The sequence below is a fragment of the Thermothielavioides terrestris genome, chromosome 2, assembly GCF_000226115.1.
Source record: "Thermothielavioides terrestris NRRL 8126 chromosome 2, complete sequence".
In the NCBI taxonomy this organism is placed as follows: domain Eukaryota; kingdom Fungi; phylum Ascomycota; class Sordariomycetes; order Sordariales; family Chaetomiaceae; genus Thermothielavioides; species Thermothielavioides terrestris.
The window spans coordinates 4,576,131-4,590,942 of NC_016458.1; the positions used below are offsets into that span (position 1 = coordinate 4,576,131).

General features: G+C 59.2%; 6 protein-coding genes across 6 annotated transcripts; 3 read left to right on the forward strand and 3 right to left on the reverse strand.

Annotated features, from left to right (window-relative positions):
* Window positions 1–1,711: 1,711 nt before the first annotated feature.
* THITE_2113885 (uncharacterized protein) lies at window positions 1,712–4,233 on the reverse strand. Its single transcript, XM_003652362.1, has 4 exons — window positions 4,100–4,233; window positions 3,932–4,025; window positions 2,482–3,868; window positions 1,712–2,345 (listed from the first exon to the last, which is right to left on the reverse strand). Exons 3-4 carry the CDS (start codon window positions 3,578–3,580, stop codon window positions 2,044–2,046), a joined length of 1,401 nt encoding a protein of 466 aa, XP_003652410.1. The 5' UTR covers window positions 3,581–3,868; window positions 3,932–4,025; window positions 4,100–4,233; the 3' UTR covers window positions 1,712–2,043.
* A 217-nt stretch (window positions 4,234–4,450) lies between these two features.
* THITE_2170205 (uncharacterized protein) lies at window positions 4,451–5,111 on the forward strand. The gene is made up of 2 exons (XM_003652363.1): window positions 4,451–4,615; window positions 4,676–5,111. The coding sequence occupies exons 1-2, from the start codon at window positions 4,477–4,479 to the stop codon at window positions 4,765–4,767; spliced, it is 231 nt and encodes a 76-aa protein (XP_003652411.1). The 5' UTR covers window positions 4,451–4,476; the 3' UTR covers window positions 4,768–5,111.
* A 437-nt stretch (window positions 5,112–5,548) lies between these two features.
* Window positions 5,549–6,056, reverse strand: THITE_2113889 (uncharacterized protein). Its single transcript, XM_003652364.1, has one exon. It carries the CDS (start codon window positions 5,960–5,962, stop codon window positions 5,711–5,713), a length of 252 nt encoding a protein of 83 aa, XP_003652412.1. The 5' UTR covers window positions 5,963–6,056; the 3' UTR covers window positions 5,549–5,710.
* A 93-nt stretch (window positions 6,057–6,149) lies between these two features.
* Window positions 6,150–9,336, forward strand: THITE_2065964 (uncharacterized protein). Its single transcript, XM_003652365.1, has 3 exons — window positions 6,150–6,669; window positions 6,726–8,192; window positions 8,313–9,336. Exons 1-2 carry the CDS (start codon window positions 6,200–6,202, stop codon window positions 7,705–7,707), a joined length of 1,452 nt encoding a protein of 483 aa, XP_003652413.1. The 5' UTR covers window positions 6,150–6,199; the 3' UTR covers window positions 7,708–8,192; window positions 8,313–9,336.
* A 371-nt stretch (window positions 9,337–9,707) lies between these two features.
* THITE_2113898 (uncharacterized protein) lies at window positions 9,708–11,738 on the reverse strand. The gene is made up of 3 exons (XM_003652366.1): window positions 11,065–11,738; window positions 10,516–11,001; window positions 9,708–10,424 (listed from the first exon to the last, which is right to left on the reverse strand). The coding sequence occupies exons 1-3, from the start codon at window positions 11,429–11,431 to the stop codon at window positions 9,874–9,876; spliced, it is 1,404 nt and encodes a 467-aa protein (XP_003652414.1). The 5' UTR covers window positions 11,432–11,738; the 3' UTR covers window positions 9,708–9,873.
* A 1,328-nt stretch (window positions 11,739–13,066) lies between these two features.
* On the forward strand, window positions 13,067–14,596 carry THITE_2113901 (uncharacterized protein). Its single transcript, XM_003652367.1, has 3 exons — window positions 13,067–14,060; window positions 14,169–14,309; window positions 14,373–14,596. The coding sequence occupies exons 1-3, from the start codon at window positions 13,294–13,296 to the stop codon at window positions 14,569–14,571; spliced, it is 1,107 nt and encodes a 368-aa protein (XP_003652415.1). The 5' UTR covers window positions 13,067–13,293; the 3' UTR covers window positions 14,572–14,596.
* The last annotated feature ends 216 nt before the right edge of the window (window positions 14,597–14,812 follow it).

Consider the following 14,812-nt stretch of genomic DNA (forward strand, 5'->3'; position numbering starts at 1 on the left):
CCGCCATCGGCTACAGAGTGCACAATCCGGTCGAGGCCAAGACTGGCCGAGCAGAGCAGCTATGCCGAAGCCTCACGATGGCAACCCTGTGCAAGAAGATACCCCTGGTACTGGGCGCGCTGTTCATGTTGACGCCCTGCCCTCCAGGTTGGCCAGCTTGACCACGCTGACGCCAGAGCGGGAGAGGCACGAGATGGAAGTGCTTGCCGGCCTCCTCGTGGAACTGGCGCAGGGGGGATGTGGGCGTGCTGCTCCGCCTCGAACAACGCCTGGTCTCTTTGCAAGTATGAAGGCTGGATCTAACCGTGGCCCCATACAGAGGGCTGTGGACCAGAAGAGGACATAAGCAGGCATGCTTTTTTCATCAGGTAGCAAGACAGAATCAGAGACATTGAAAACGTGGGAGGATCTTGTGACAACAAGAGTAAGACGGAGTCTGCTCGCTTATATACAGCGGAAGAAGAATGGATAGGAACGCAGCGCGCTGTCTCCTCGACCGGGTCGGATCGTGTCGGCCTTCGGGCACCGGGAGGTTGTCCTCCGCGTGGTCGTCGTCGAAGTAATCTTCCTCGTAGGCCTTCAGCCACTGGGGCAGTCGACGCGGCGGGCCGGCCGCTTCAGGGAATTCTTCGTGGAATTGTCGGAGGCGGTGCGGCGCGTTCTTGATGTTCCCTGCGGGGTACCAATTCGGGTCTTCGCCCCATCCGATCCACTGTGCGCGGTATTGAAGTTCTCCTTCGTACAGTCGAGAGGCTAGGATCTTTTCGACCTGCCATTCCAGTTCGCCGTCCACTTCGATCGGAGGCTCTGGCTGGAGCTCCTGGCCCGGGAGCGGGTTATTCGGCGCCTTGCGGAGCCGATCTGGGGTGAAAACCGGATGAAGCTTCCAGGTATCGGGAAGCTTCAGCTTGTAGGAATGTCCTTTCTTCGCGACGATCGGGAATGGGCCGGCGACGGGATAGTCGAGTTTGCCGCTAGGGCGGTTTGTTTGCCACTTGCCCTTGGTAACCATGACTTCCTGGCCGACCTCGAATTCTTCCGGGCGCCTGTGCTTGTCTGCTTGTCGCTTCTAGGCCTCCTGTGCCTTCTTCATGCTCTCCTGGGCGAACTGGATGACCGAATTGATCCTTGAGAGCATTTCTTCGGCTTCAGTGCGGTCGAGTTTGTCCTTGGCGCTGCTCAACTCTCGAGTGCGCTCTTGCCAGTCGCATGGCATACGGGGTAGCGTACCCGTCTCGACCTCGAAGGGGGCGAGGCCGGTGGACGCGTAGGGCAGGATGGCCTGGGCGTAGTCCATAGCGGGTAACAGCTCCGACCAGTTATCTTGGAAGTGATTGACGAATGGGCGTAGCCGCTGATCGAGATACTGGTTGATAATCTCGGTTTGCCCGTCCGTCTGGTAATGAACAGGAGAGACGAAGCAAGGGGCTGAAGGCAGAGAAACAGGAGCAGGGAACAGCATGAAGCAAAGCAGGTCAATGAGAGAGACCATCATTTAACATACCACTATGCTACCTAGGTAGTGAGGACTGGATGGACGAAAAAGTTGGAAAGATTGAACTTGCGGACGGCGTTGGAGATTGGAAAACGGGGAGGTTGGATGGAGGAAGTGAGGAGGTTATCTAGGCTTTGGGATACAGCGCATCTCACGAAGTTGGCGTTGCTGGCTGTTTGGATGTGTTTGGAAAGGCAAGCAAGCTGATGCAGGCATCACAAGCGGAGTGACCGTTCCCGAAACAGATCGGTGCGCTTGAGCTAGCCCGGTGGTGACTCTGGTTGAGCCAGGTTTAATCAAGAACTCCTCATGGGCTTGTACCCCTCCCAACGAAGCCAAGATTGCATTTTCGAACGTCGGCCAGTTAAGGGCATGTTTGCTTGTGGAGGCTATTCAGCACAGAAGTCCACTTGACAAATCCCAGACTATCTTGCATGTAAAGAATATGAAAACGGTAGCGTCGGAAGTTCAAAGGTTTTCTGCTCAACGCCAAGGAACATTTCAAAGATTGTTGAAGATTCATCATTATGGAAGGAATAGCAAAGTATTTACAGATGCGGCTTGAGGACGACGGAGGCACTCTGAGCTCGGCTCGGGAACGATGGCGGCTCGTCGTTCGCCGGGGGAGGCCGGCCCTGGATGCTCCAGCGGACCAGCATACGCTCCAGGGACCTGACCGTGACCGGCCTGGGTAGGTAATCGTCCATCCCTGCGCGCTCGCACTTCTCCCTGTCATCTTGGGTGGCAGAAGCCGTCAGGGCGACGACGGGGACCTGGCTGACGTAGGTTTTATAGTCAAGGTTGTGGCGGAGGTACTGCGTGCATTCGTAGCCGTCGATTATGGGCATGTCTGTCCAGCAGAGTCAGCTGGTTCTTCCCTAGCTGGCGCACCGGGAGCAGCTCGGGAGCAGAGAGGCTGTCGCGGGAGTTACGGAGAGCCAGCCAACGGTGTAGAGCGCAAAAATGGAAGCGTAGGTCTAACATACGGACGTCCATGAGAATAATATCAGGCTTTCTTAGCGTCCCCTCCTTAGCGGCAGCGATGTAGTCCAGCGCCTCCTTGCCGTTACACACTGCGGCGACCTGGAAGCCGAGCTTTTCGATCACTCTGACGGCGTACTTTCGGTTGACGGGGTTGTCGTCGACGACTAGGACGTGGATGTTGGCGCGCTCAGAACGGGGAAGTTGCTCCTCTGGGTCGGCGACAGTCAGGAGGCTGCTTGATGAGCTCCCCCACGCCGATCGGCTGCTGTGATCCACGGCGTCGGCGGGCTTCACCGGAGCTGTGTCGGAAGTGGGCGCCACTTCGGAATTGTAGCAGACCAAGATCGGTTCTGGGTGGTATAGCCCGGCAGGCGACGATGGGCCTGTCGTCGGACGCGGCCGTGCCTTCTTGAACGAGATCCAAAACGTGACTGTAGTACCCTGGCCAGCCCTCGACCTCAACTCTATTCGCCCCTTCATCAGCTCTAGAAGCGTCTTGGAGACGCTGAGCCCAAGCCCTCTGCCGTCAAGTCTCCTCTCCGTAGACGCGTCGCCCTGGTGAGACGGCTGGAAGAGACGCTTTTGAACCTCTTCATCGACCCCTATCCCGGTGTCCTGGATGGCAAATTTGATCTCAGCGGCATCCACAGCCTCATTCTCTTTTGTGACCGAGAGCGTCACGGAGCCCTGATTTGTGAATTTGGTGCTGTTCGCAAGCAGATTGGTCATGACCTGCCGCACCCGGCCCGGATCGCCCATGACCGCAAAGTCACTCTCGATGTCGGCTGCGATGGCGGTATGAAAAGCGAGGCCCTTGCGCTCAGCGACGAAACCGAGGATCTTGCTCACTTCCTGAACGGTAACCGGGAGAGAAAACCGCACTTCTTCGATGTCGGGGCGCCCCGATTCCACCTGGGAGAAGTCCAGAGTGTCGTTGATGACGGTCAGGAGCTCGTTGGCACATCGGTGGATATGTTCTGCCAGCTCTCGCTGCTCCCCTCCAAGCTCTGCCCCAGCAGCTTCGTTGGCGTCGAGCTGCCGCTTTTCCTCGGCCTGCGCTTGGAGACCCTGTTCACGGGCCTTGAGCTCGGTAATATCCATGATAAAGCCAATCACGCCTTCGATGTCAGCACCGGCTTGGATAGCCTCGTTGCTGGGCGACTCCCTGAGAATGGGTTGGATGCTCGAGCTTTGGCGACTGGAGATCCGGAGTCCTGTTGGTCCATCGCGGCCACCAGTCTCTGCCCCTCCACTACATACACAGCACTGTGTATGGGTATGTAGGATGTCGTCATGGCAAACCTCCTGGTGCGTTGCGTGCCGTTGCGTTGGCCCCCACCGGCCGCACCCAACCCAGGCTTCTTCAGGTTCCTTGGAATGCACTCCTGACTGGACGGCCGGGTTCCGTTACTCGTCTTGCACGTGTACGGAATACACGACATTATTCCATACATGCATAGTAACATGGGGCTGGGCGAGTGCCGTTCCTAGCAGGGCGAGGATCACGCGAGGGCCGTTTGTGTCCATACCCAGCAGCTAGAGCTGTCTGCCAGCAGTCAGTTATTCGTCTTCAACCGAGCACAGACGGGAGAAAGACGGCCTGCTGGGGCCGGTGCCAACATTCTCATTCTTTTTTTCCTTTTTCCTCCCCCTTATTTTTTCCTCCAGCGCTGCGTCTCTTGACGGTCGGAACGTCAAAATAAAGGCCGTGAGGTCATCGCGCTTTGGTAGATTGCGTGTGATAAAGCTCGGAACACGTCAACGATGTGGTGAGTCCCAGCAGGGTTTTGAAAGTCCCGGGCAGGTTTGTGTGCCGGTAAGGGAAGCCCGTCCAGGCGGCGGTTTGCCGGCAGTTGCCACTAGCGTAGTGGCCAACCAGCTGCAGCTCCTTCAGCGGGCCCCCTAAAATGGTGCGCTTCCAAACCGACCTACCTTACCGAAGACCGGACAACACCCCGGCCGCTCCCCGTTTCCTGGAACGAGCAGACAGCCGCGAAATGGCAGCAACTCAGCCCGACAAAACCCTCATAAGGGGACCTCTCCGCGCGCCTGTGCACCGACCAGCAGCGGTCTCGTACACGCAGGCACCCAGGATGAAGAGCGAGACCGACGTCGGGCTACCAGGGGACAAGCAAGGTAAGCGTAAGGGAGAGAGGGCGACGAAGTGCGTGGGCTCATCCGGGAGAATATGCGCAGTTGATTACAAGGAGGTCTCCTTGACACGGCTTCCTCAGCCCTTCGTCAATCCTCGCGATGCCTTCGCCCCTCTGTCGAAGCGCGAGTCGTGACAGACCCGTCGCCGCACCAGAGTGCCGCCTTCAGGACAGCATAATCTGTTCTTTTGTGGTACCGCAACAATCAGAACAAAAAAGCTGTTCGATCGGTGCACAACCGCCCGTCTGGTCCCAGGTCGAAGCTTCGCCACCAAATCCCCGCCTTCAGCAAGTTGGCTCTGATATCTGGGATGAGCTTTCAACCTCGCCACGAACGAACCAGTTGCCTCCGTTCCAGCCCAGGGTATCGGATGAACTCGGGATCGTCCAAGGTGTTGTCCCTGGAGCTTCATTCCCTTGATTCCTTGGCAGCACGAGTCGAACGTCTTCTATGTATCCACTAAAAATAGGATTGTGATCGCCAAGCACCATTTTGGGCTGATGGCTAAAGAGGTCCCGCCAAGACTAATTTCGGCCAATTGTCGGCAATGTTTTTACAACGTTTTTACGCAACCCCGATCGCCAAGGCGTTTTCGCTATCGCCAAGGGGTTTGCACTATCGCCACGGGTTAGCCACAGGTTAGTTCGCTGGGGGTGCGGGGGGCGGCGCCAGCCCCCCGCTGGTTAGAGTAAGGGTTATAGTTAGGGTAAGGGTCAAGGTTAGGGTGAGGGTTAACTTCGTTTTCTTTTTTTTCGATTTGGTTGAGGTTTCGTGAAGTTGTTGCAACGAGTCTTTACGATTGTTCGTTGTTGATGTTGCTCGAAGTCGTCGCGGCCCGTCGTGGCCCTGTCGTGGCCCCGCTTACCCCGTGGCGATTGTAAATACTTGTAAGCGGCAGTCTCCGAAATTAGTCTTGGCGGGACCTCTTTAGCTATAACCCCATTTTGGCTCTCGCACCAGCAGGAACTACACGACACAATCCTACCCGGGGAGCCACTCCCGACCATCACTGCAGATGCCGAGTCCACCCTCCGCTTCTCCAAATCCCCACCCTCTCACGACCCCGCACCGGCTTGGTCAAGGGTTGTTGCAGCGAGCCATCGACGTGGATCTGCCCCTCGACCACTGGTTAACCGCGTCTGCTTGCAAAGATTCTGCGTTTCTGGTTGTTCGACGCCGTTGGGCGTCTGGTTGTTCGACGCCGTTGGGCGGAGGAGGGGGCATGCCGCTTGTTATTCGTGCGGGTTCTCTGTCATGGAACAGGATGGTTAACCCATCGTGTGCGGCTTCGTCCCTCGAACCCAGCGCGTGGTGAACACAACACGGCATTGCCCTCGGCCCACACAGGTATGATCGCTTGCCGTTCAGGGCTCTAATCTCCCCTACCTCCCGAACCTCCCCGGCTTCTTACCCCACCTTCGGAGGAGTACGCAAGCCTCTGAACGATGTTATAATATCTTGGCCCGGCTTCTCGTCGTGAGCGCGGGTTTCTGCCTTGCGGTACCATCATCGTCTGCCTCTGAGTCGATCACGTCTCCTCCTCCCTGCCGCCACCAGATCTCCATCATGGCTGATCACGTCGCCGCTGCCCCTGCGGGCTCCCCGGTCCCCTTCTGGATCAACGGCAAGGAGGTCCATTCGGAGAGGAAGTTCGATGTTGTGTCGCCGGCTTCCGGCAAGGTCGTCCACGCTTCGGCCAGCGCGACCGAGGCCGACGTCCGTGCTGCCAGTGACGCTGCGGCGAACGCCTTCAAGACGTGGAAGAAGTCGCCGCCGCAGGTGCGCCGTGACATCCTCCTGAAGACGGCCGAGGTCATGGGGAGGAGGAAAGAGGAGCTGAGCCAATACATGATGGACGAGACAGGCTGCACGCGCCAGTGGGCCGACTTCAATGTCGATACCGCGAGGGAGTTCATCGTTGACGTCGCGGGCAGGGTGGCTGCAGTGGAAGGCAGCATCCCTACCCTCGCGGATCCCAACAGCGGTGGCATGGTGCTCAGAGAGCCCTTTGGCGTGGTCCTGGCCATTGCCCCTTGGTACGGAACACATCCCGCGCCGCACTCGAGCGGAATCCACGGCTGACTCAGTACAGGAATGCCCCCTACATTCTCGGCGCCCGCTCCGTTCTCTTCCCGATCGCGGCCGGAAATACGGCCATCCTCAAGGGATCCGAACTGTGCCCGCGGACCATGTGGGGCCTTTGCTCCGCGTTCCACGAGGCCGGCCTGCCAGACGGCGTCCTGAACCTGCTCTTCCACGAGCCGGCGAACGCGCCCGCAATCACCCAGATGCTGATCGCGGATCCCAACGTCAGGAAGATCAACTTCACCGGCAGCACCAGGGTCGGCCGCGTCATCGGCAAGCTGGCTGGCGAGCAGCTCAAGCCCGTGCTCCTCGAGCTGGGGGGCAAGGCGCCCGCCATCGTGTGGGAGGACGCCGACCTGGACAACGCGGCGGTGCAGTGCGCGCTGGGCGCATTCCTCAACTCGGGCCAGATCTGCATGTCCACCGAGCGCATCCTCGTGCACAAGAACGTCCGCGCCGAGTTCGAGAAGAAGCTGGTCGGCGCGATCGACCACATCTTTGGCAGCCAGCACGACGCGCCGGTCCTGATCAACAGCCTCGGCGTCGCCAAGAACAAGAAGCTGATCGAGGACTCGCTCGGCAAGGGCGCCTCGCTGCTGTACGGCGACGCCAACGCGCAGGAGGCGAGCGCCACGCGGATGCGGCCGGTCGTCGTCAGCGGCGTCAAGGCCGACATGGACATCTACCAGACGGAGAGCTTCGGCCCGACCGTGTCGCTGTTCGAAATCGAGACGGAGGAGGAGGCGCTGCGGATCGCCAACGACACCGAATACGGCCTCAGCTCGGCCGTCTTCACCGAGGACCTGCGCCGGGGCCTGCGCTTCGCCAGGGAGATCGAGACGGGCGCCGTGCACATCAACAGCATGTCCGTGCACGATGAGAGCGCGCTGCCGCACGGCGGCGCCAAGGCCTCGGGCTACGGCAGGTTCAATACCGCCCAGGGCTTGCTGGAGTGGCTCAGGACCAAGACTATCACGTACAAGTATTAGGATATGGCGTTGTGTGAACGGCTGGGTAGCGTTGTGTGGCATTTCGATACCAATTTCTTTTTTCTCTCCTCTCTCCTTGCCGGTAAAGTAAACACATGAATAATGATCATCGGATTGTGAGTGGCGAGACATATAGTAGTGACATGTCCTTGTCCCCGGCCGTCGTGTTGCGTGGTAGCTGTTAAGTGCCTCGGGATGTCGAAAACCAGGGAAGCAGCGTGCTGACCTAAGTTTGCAGCGCAACTGTCCAAGACCGGCGGTAATCTACCCTGCCGACGACCTTTGCCGCCGGTGGTGGGCTGGTCGGAGGGCGTTTTCAGGGGCCCTAAGGGCGAACAATCTCCTTGCCTCCGCTCACGAACCGGCACCCGGCGATGATCAGCCCCTTCCAGACCTCGAACTCGTCATCATCCCGCGGCGCGTACAGCATAACATAGCTCCACGGCATCAAATTGCCCACCCCGCTGAGGCGATGCCTCTCGGCCCTGCACAATCGCATATCAGTTCTTGCCCCTTGCCGGCCTGCCGCATCCACCACAGCGTCGCAACGACAATGCAAACAAAAGATTACTCGACAGAGCAGACAGGAGACAGTCCAAACTTACCAGCCCTTCCTTATCGCCTCCTCGGCATCCACCAGGCTCAGCGTGACATGCGAGCTGCCCTCGCCGTGGACGTGCGTGATCTCGCCGCGGGCGGCGCCCATGAACGGCGCCACGTCCGCGTCCTCACGCAGGAAGACGGCCGGGTCGCCGCCCTCCAGCCGCGACGGCCGCTCCTCCAGCACGGCCGCGTTCCGCTCCAGCACCGCCTGCAGGAACCCGCGCATGCGCTCCACCATGGCCCCCGTCGCCTGCATGCTCACCTGCCGCTGCGGCGCCACGAAGCTGGGCACCTCGGGCCGCTCGCCGCGGCGCACCGGCAACGACGACGGGCCCTCCCCATCCTTCATACCGCCACCGCCCGCCGCCGCAGCCAAGAAACTGGTGTCACCGCAGGGCTCGTACCGGCGGCGCACCTCCTCGCGCTGGTAGGGCAGCGCGGCGGCCGGCGGCACCGCCCGCACGTCGCTGCGCGCCACCAGGCGCGCCAGCGCCTGCGTCAGGTAGCCCAGCAGGTTGTGCGGCATGCCGCCCTTGCCGAGGGCCAGGAAGGCGCGGTAGTCGCGGTACCAGCGCGGGAGGTACGCGAGGAGCAGGATGGCCGGCAGCGGGGTGGCCAGGGCGACGAGTTGGCTTGTTGGGCTGGTTGGGCGCATTGGAGTGGGCAGGTGTCGGGTCAGAGGGGTTAGGTGGGTGGTGACGGTTGTGAGGAGGTTGTTTAGACTCATTGTTGCGGGTGATGAGAGGGAGGTGTTGTTTGTTGTGGGTTTGTTGTTGGTGTTGTTGGTTATTGCCCAGAAGAGGAAGAACCGGAGTTGAGGTGGGGGATGCCGAACGGTCGGCGTGGGTGAATTGCTTGTTGGACTGAACTGCCCGCTCGAGCTGTGTGTTGCGCTGGGAGACAAAAAGAGACGCAATTGGAGAGAGCAATTCAAACCACCGAGCGTGGTGGTTGAAGCTGGATATAAGAGTACGGTTTTGGGAAGGAACTAGTTAGGGCTGACGGTTCTAAATCAGGCCACTTGCGCTGCGGTTGCGACGAAGGATGCCGGAAGTAAGAGCGAGTGTCAGAACGGAGTTAAGTGCGCCAGTAAGAGCGAGTTGCTTAGTGGCGATGACGTAGTTGTTTGTCCAGTACACGAGGTAAAAGGAAAAGGCGGATGTCGGAGCCGGGCTGGTTCTTCCTCGCTGTGTCCGAGTTATTTCCTCCGTGTCCGCCTTATGTCTCTCCATCTCTCCGTGTCCGACCGGAGCAGTTTCTTGCAGCTCGGAGCTCCGAAGAAAATGGCAGCAACACGTAAGTGAATGACATGGTGAAATGCCAACGGGCTCGGTGTTTAAGATACCTGACCTACCAAGCGACAGAACAGAACCGAGGTATCAGACTACCTCAGACAGCCCACCCCAGTCTATCGTCACCGTCTATGACGCTGACGGCCGCGCCTGCGACCCTCAAAAGAATCAATCACTACCTGGATAAAATACACACAGCTCGAAGAAACCACCCATCCATCTTCTTCCCCCCGTCATATTAGGGCCGCTCACTATTTAACTCTTATTAACTTCAGAGCGGCTTCGGCGCAAACCCCAGCTTCGGCCCGTCGAAGTCGAAGACGGTAAACTGCGCCTTGAGGAAGATGTCGCCGTAGATGGCGAAGGGCACGCCCTGCATGGTCTGGATGCCGCCGAAGCACGACGTGGCCGTCTCGAACGAGTCGGTGTCGGCCGGCGCGTACTTGATCAGCTCGCCCGGCACGACGGCCCGGTAGGTGCCGATGTGCAGGGTCAGGGCCGGCAGCGCGGCGTTGCACGGGAACACCCACCCGCCGTTCTGCGTGTTGTTCTGCGCGCCGGCCACGCGCGCGTAGTAGGCCTCGGCGATGGCGGCCGGCAGGATCATGAGCGTCGTGCCCGTGTCGGCGATGGCCGTGTGCGGCAGGGAGACGGCCACGCCGGGCGCCGCGGTCGAGTTGCTGCCGCCCGTGCTGTTGGCGGCCGGGAGCGAGAAGCCCGAGGCTTCGAACTGCCAGAAGCCGTTGCTGCTGTCGACGTCGACGAAGGAAAGGTCGCCCGTGAACTCGGTGGGGTCGATGAAGCCGAAGTTGTAGTTGCCGGCTGTCGGGGATTGTCAGTTCAAGGAAAAGGAAGAAAACAAAGAAAAGCAATGAGAGCAGACGAAGATGAAGGAAGACGGAGGGTCGCTTACGCTTGCCCTTCTTGAGGTTCGCAGTAAACAGCGGCAGCTCCAGGGAATCCAGTGCGTTGGAGATAAAGGTTTTCTGCTTGGTCGGGCGGACCTGGTTGATCGAGTCGAAGGCCAGGCCGAGCAGACCCGAGGACGCGGTGTCCCGCGTGAAGGAGTCGGAGACGGTCGTGGCGGACTCGATCGCTTGCTTGGAGACGGTGATACCGCCGACGCTGACGGTGTCGAGGAACACATTGCCGGCCGAGCTGCTGCCGTCTCCGTACGTGATGGACCACGTGTGGTTGTCGAGCCGCTGGGCGGTCGTGCTGCTCTCGATGTCGTAGAGCTTCTGGCCGTTCTGCTGGTTGCTCGGCGTCTGGCTGCTGAACACCCACAAGTCGGACGAGCCGGTGTCGAAGTTGAGCATCAACGTCTGGGGCGGCGTGCCGATCTGGACGGGCTCCAGATACTCCACGTCGAAGAGCTGCGGCGTGGCAGAGACCTCGCCTAGGCGGAGTGTTAGAAGCTGCAGACGACAACCGGGCGGGCATCAGAAACACATGGGTGCACCTTGGTCATCTGTCTGGTTCGCGAACGGCGGCCCGGCGTTGCCGGATCCACCGCCCGTAGACCCGCTGCCGGGGATCTTCTCCGTCAGAAAGTCACCGAGGCCCAGCTCCGTGAGGATGGTCTGGAGCACGTCTGCCAGGTCCGAGGGCAGCTCGATGTTGAACTTGTTGTAGACCTTGGCGAGAGCCCTGGGGCCCTTGCCGTGCTGTCTGAAGTTGGCATTGTGAATCTGCGACACCTTGAACCTGGTGCCCCCGGTCCGCCGGGGCTTGATGTCGGAGGGATGGACTCGGACGACCCGTGGCGCGCCAGCGACCAAGGTCGAGGCCACGAGCGAAGTAGCAAAGGCAAGAAGAGCGAACTTCATGGTGGAATTGCACCGCAGAAAATCAAGGTTCGTAATGAGAGAAACTGGCAGCAAAAAAGAGTGAAATCGGTGAACGGCTGGCTTAAAGAACGAGAGACTGCAGGGACACCGCCCTGAGCAGAGCAGCACCTCAGTGAAAGACGAGAAATATGTTGCAGCAGGAAGATGGGAGCGATGGCATTGGAATTGATATTGAAAGAGGAGGACAAGCCACCGAGGCCGCCAGCAGGCCGCCAGCCGATTTCATGCCATTCATTACTTTCGCATTTCATTGATGCGTTCGAGTCAGGGGCCACAATGGATCCTGCCTGCTCCGTGCCACTAGTCAGGGGGCCCTGCATCTTGCCGATCGGGTGGGTTCTGCCATCGCATGCCGTCTGAATTCCATCTGGGTCTGGCGGGGTTGTGCCGCCGAGCCTTCTTCAGACGTGAGCTTGGCATAGGTAAATAACATTATGGGACAGGCCGTTCTGCGAGCTGACACGACCGCGTGCGCTCGGGAGGACCAGCCGGGGCGCGGGAGAGGCGGGAGAGGCGCCAAGCTGGCTGGGATGAAACAGGGCGGCTTGCAACGATCATCAAGCGTTCGAAACGGCCTTTGTGGAGCGTGGCAGGCTGTGCAAGGCCATCGCAATTTCACCCGCCCTTTGTGCTCCGGCGGACCCCTGATTCCAGGTTCGTGCGGTACGGAAGCAAAACCCAACAAAGGCGAATTTACACTACTCTGAGGAACTACCTAACCAAGCACAGTATTCCGTAGTTAATTGCCTGACGTGGTTGCAGTACGAATTACTTGTAAATAGAGACTCCTTTTGTGCGTAAGACTGGGAGTTTGTCACGGCAGCAAGCACCACGGGAACATTTGCTTTGGCATGCTTTTGCTGTTTAAGAAAGGGACGGGATCTGTGGGGCGAACAGTTGAAGCGTTTTGTTCAAAGGGCGCTTGTTGTGTTCATGAGCCAGCCACAGCGCCAGCAGCTCGTCAACTTGAAACAACCAGGTTCTGCTGGCCAAGCTCAGCTGTGGGCCAATCAATGGGTTCGGTCGATTTCCTGGCTTGGCAGGACCGACCTTTTTCTGGTTCCTGCGCACCCACATGGACCCCTTGAACCAGGTTGACCAAACCAGCCAATCTTATCCATCGAACCACGAACCATGCACTGATGCGGTGAAAGTCGGTCCGCGCCCGATGGCGGTTTCGGCTCCGGGGTCATCGGGCTGGGATCGGAGACTACCGGCTTGAAGCCTGCCAAGCTGAACCCGCTGATGGCCAGCGAGCACGGATGACGGAATAGGCTTCCTGATGGCTGCGCTCCACAAACATACGGATGACACGATTACACCTGTTGACTTACTGTTACCTACCGACCTACTACACGGCATGCACGACTGAATAAGGCTGTTCATTGCGCAGCACAGCTGCCTAGTTAGCAGCTGTCCTCCGTCCAACCCAGCAGCGCTTTAAACTTACACAATATGTCAGCAATGCGGGATTGGCCGGCTCAGCCCCGAGCTTTCGCTGGGCAGCTGGCCGGTTCTTCGAGTTCTGGTGCTGCCGCGTAAGCAGGCGGCGCCCGTGTCGCGGCGACAGCTTGCCTCTTTGGACTGTCGACTGACGGCTTAAACCTGTGTCTTCTCCGCCTTCCAAGGGTTTCCAGGAATGCCTTTCCCTGTTGTTTCTAAAACAGCGCTCCTGTTCTTTTGAGCCGTGTTTCCTATTTCAAACCGGGTTTCGGCTGCCCGCATACCGCTCTTTCTCACCACGCTCTCAGCAAACCGACGCCAGCGACGGAGCAGCAGAGACCACCTGACCAAGTGCATACTAGCAGCACGAAGAGCAAACACCCGCAAACGACGCAACAATGTCGTGGGAACGAGAACTCAACCCCCTCATACATTCCTACACACACCTCAGCCATTTCCCCCGTGAGCAGGAGGCCCTGCATCTTCTGAAGAGGCTCGCGTCCCTCGTCAAGCCTCTGATGAGAGCCCGCAACTGGACGGTGGGCACACTCGCCGAGATGTATCCAGAGGACGACCCCGGCCTGCTCGGCCTGAATATCAACAAAGGCGAGCAGATACTGGTGCGCCTCCGAGAATCCTCCGACCGCTACCAGTTCCGTCCCTTTGAGAGGCTAGTCAACACCATGCTGCACGAGCTGACGCACATCGTCTTCAGTGGGCATGACCAATGGTTCCATGCTTTTTTGGACCAGTTGCACGAGGAGCTCGACGGCCTGATGGCGAAGGGCTACACCGGCGAAGGCTTTCTCGGCAGGGGCCAGCGCCTGGGCGGTCGCGATATCCCGTACCACGAGGCCCTCCGTTTGGCCCGCGCCGAGGCTGCGAGCCGCCGAGCGGACCTGGGGTTCGGGGGCCGCATGCTTGGCGGCGTCGCGCCGCGGCCTGGTCAGGACCTGCGCAGCGCCATCCTCGAGTCCGTCGAGCGGCGGCGGGCCGGGAGCGAGCTTGGCTGCGCTAATAACAACCGTGCGGACCGCGAGCTCCAAGCGATCTCGCAGACGTGGCTAAGGAACGGCTTCCGCACAAAGGCTGAAGAGGACGCGGCGAACGAAGCGGCCATGGCGCAGGCGCTGTGGGAGCTTGTCCACGAAGAGAAGAAGCGCAAGTATGATGACCTCTATGATTCCCCGCCCGCCAGGCCGAACCCGCTTAGCTACGGCGGCGGCGGCTTCCTCGAGGACCGCTTCCGTGGCCGGGATGCTGACTTCATCAGGAATGCCGAACGCCCGACGCCGCCTAGGCCGGTGTCTCCTGAGCTGCGAAGCTACTGGGCTTGTAACCTCTGCACACTGCATAATCCGATCCACGCGGCTACTTGTGGCGCCTGCGGAAACTGGCGCCCGAGGGACCTAAGGTAAGAGTAGCGACGAAGTCGTTGTCTCTCTTGCTTGACTTGAACCTAACTTCGCGGATGCAGAGAGAGAGAGGTAATAGACCTTACCGAGAGCCCCCCAAAAAAGAACAAGCCGAAACCTGGACCCTCGTGGAGGAAACCAGCTCTGCCAACCCCAGCTCCGCCACGGCCGACGACCTGGCGGTGTTCATTCTGCAGCACCGAAATGGAGAGCCAATGGTGGACCTGCTCGCTGTGCGGCAAGATGAAGGAGAGCTCATGATCGACGAGGGTAGATGAGCCACATGACTTGCGTGCTATGATTAGGTAGGTTCAAAACAGTCGGGGCTTTTTCCACACCAGATGACCTGCTTGCTGCGCATACGTCATTGGGTTGTGTTCGCTTTTTTCCCCCTGAATGTGATCAACAGGTTGCCTTCCTGGACAGTTAATGACCTCAATGGATGTAAAATTCAAGTTAATTACATATTTAGTGTACTCCGTACTCAACCCCAACCCTCTTG

Bases quoted from the DNA above. Each gene is read 5' to 3' on its own strand.
- THITE_2113885 (XM_003652362.1), bottom strand. From the start codon at position 3,580: ATGGATATTACCGAGCTCAAGGCCCGTGAACAGGGTCTCCAAGCGCAG. The intron at 2,346-2,481 runs GTATGTTAGACC...TCTGCTGGACAG, and splicing joins TATTATTCTCATGGACGTCC to ACATGCCCATAATCGACGGC.
- THITE_2170205 (XM_003652363.1), top strand. From the start codon at position 4,477: ATGGCAGCAACTCAGCCCGACAAAACCCTCATAAGGGGACCTCTCCGC. The intron at 4,616-4,675 runs GTAAGCGTAAGG...GAATATGCGCAG, and splicing joins GCTACCAGGGGACAAGCAAG to TTGATTACAAGGAGGTCTCC.
- THITE_2113889 (XM_003652364.1), bottom strand. From the start codon at position 5,962: ATGCCGTGTTGTGTTCACCACGCGCTGGGTTCGAGGGACGAAGCCGCA.
- THITE_2065964 (XM_003652365.1), top strand. From the start codon at position 6,200: ATGGCTGATCACGTCGCCGCTGCCCCTGCGGGCTCCCCGGTCCCCTTC. The intron at 6,670-6,725 runs GTACGGAACACA...GACTCAGTACAG, and splicing joins GTCCTGGCCATTGCCCCTTG to GAATGCCCCCTACATTCTCG.
- THITE_2113898 (XM_003652366.1), bottom strand. From the start codon at position 11,431: ATGAAGTTCGCTCTTCTTGCCTTTGCTACTTCGCTCGTGGCCTCGACC. The intron at 11,002-11,064 runs GTGCACCCATGT...CACTCCGCCTAG, and splicing joins GAACCAGACAGATGACCAAG to GCGAGGTCTCTGCCACGCCG. The intron at 10,425-10,515 runs GTAAGCGACCCT...AATCCCCGACAG, and splicing joins GAACCTCAAGAAGGGCAAGC to CCGGCAACTACAACTTCGGC.
- THITE_2113901 (XM_003652367.1), top strand. From the start codon at position 13,294: ATGTCGTGGGAACGAGAACTCAACCCCCTCATACATTCCTACACACAC. The intron at 14,061-14,168 runs GTATGATGACCT...TGACTTCATCAG, and splicing joins CACGAAGAGAAGAAGCGCAA to GAATGCCGAACGCCCGACGC. The intron at 14,310-14,372 runs GTAAGAGTAGCG...TCGCGGATGCAG, and splicing joins TGGCGCCCGAGGGACCTAAG to AGAGAGAGAGGTAATAGACC.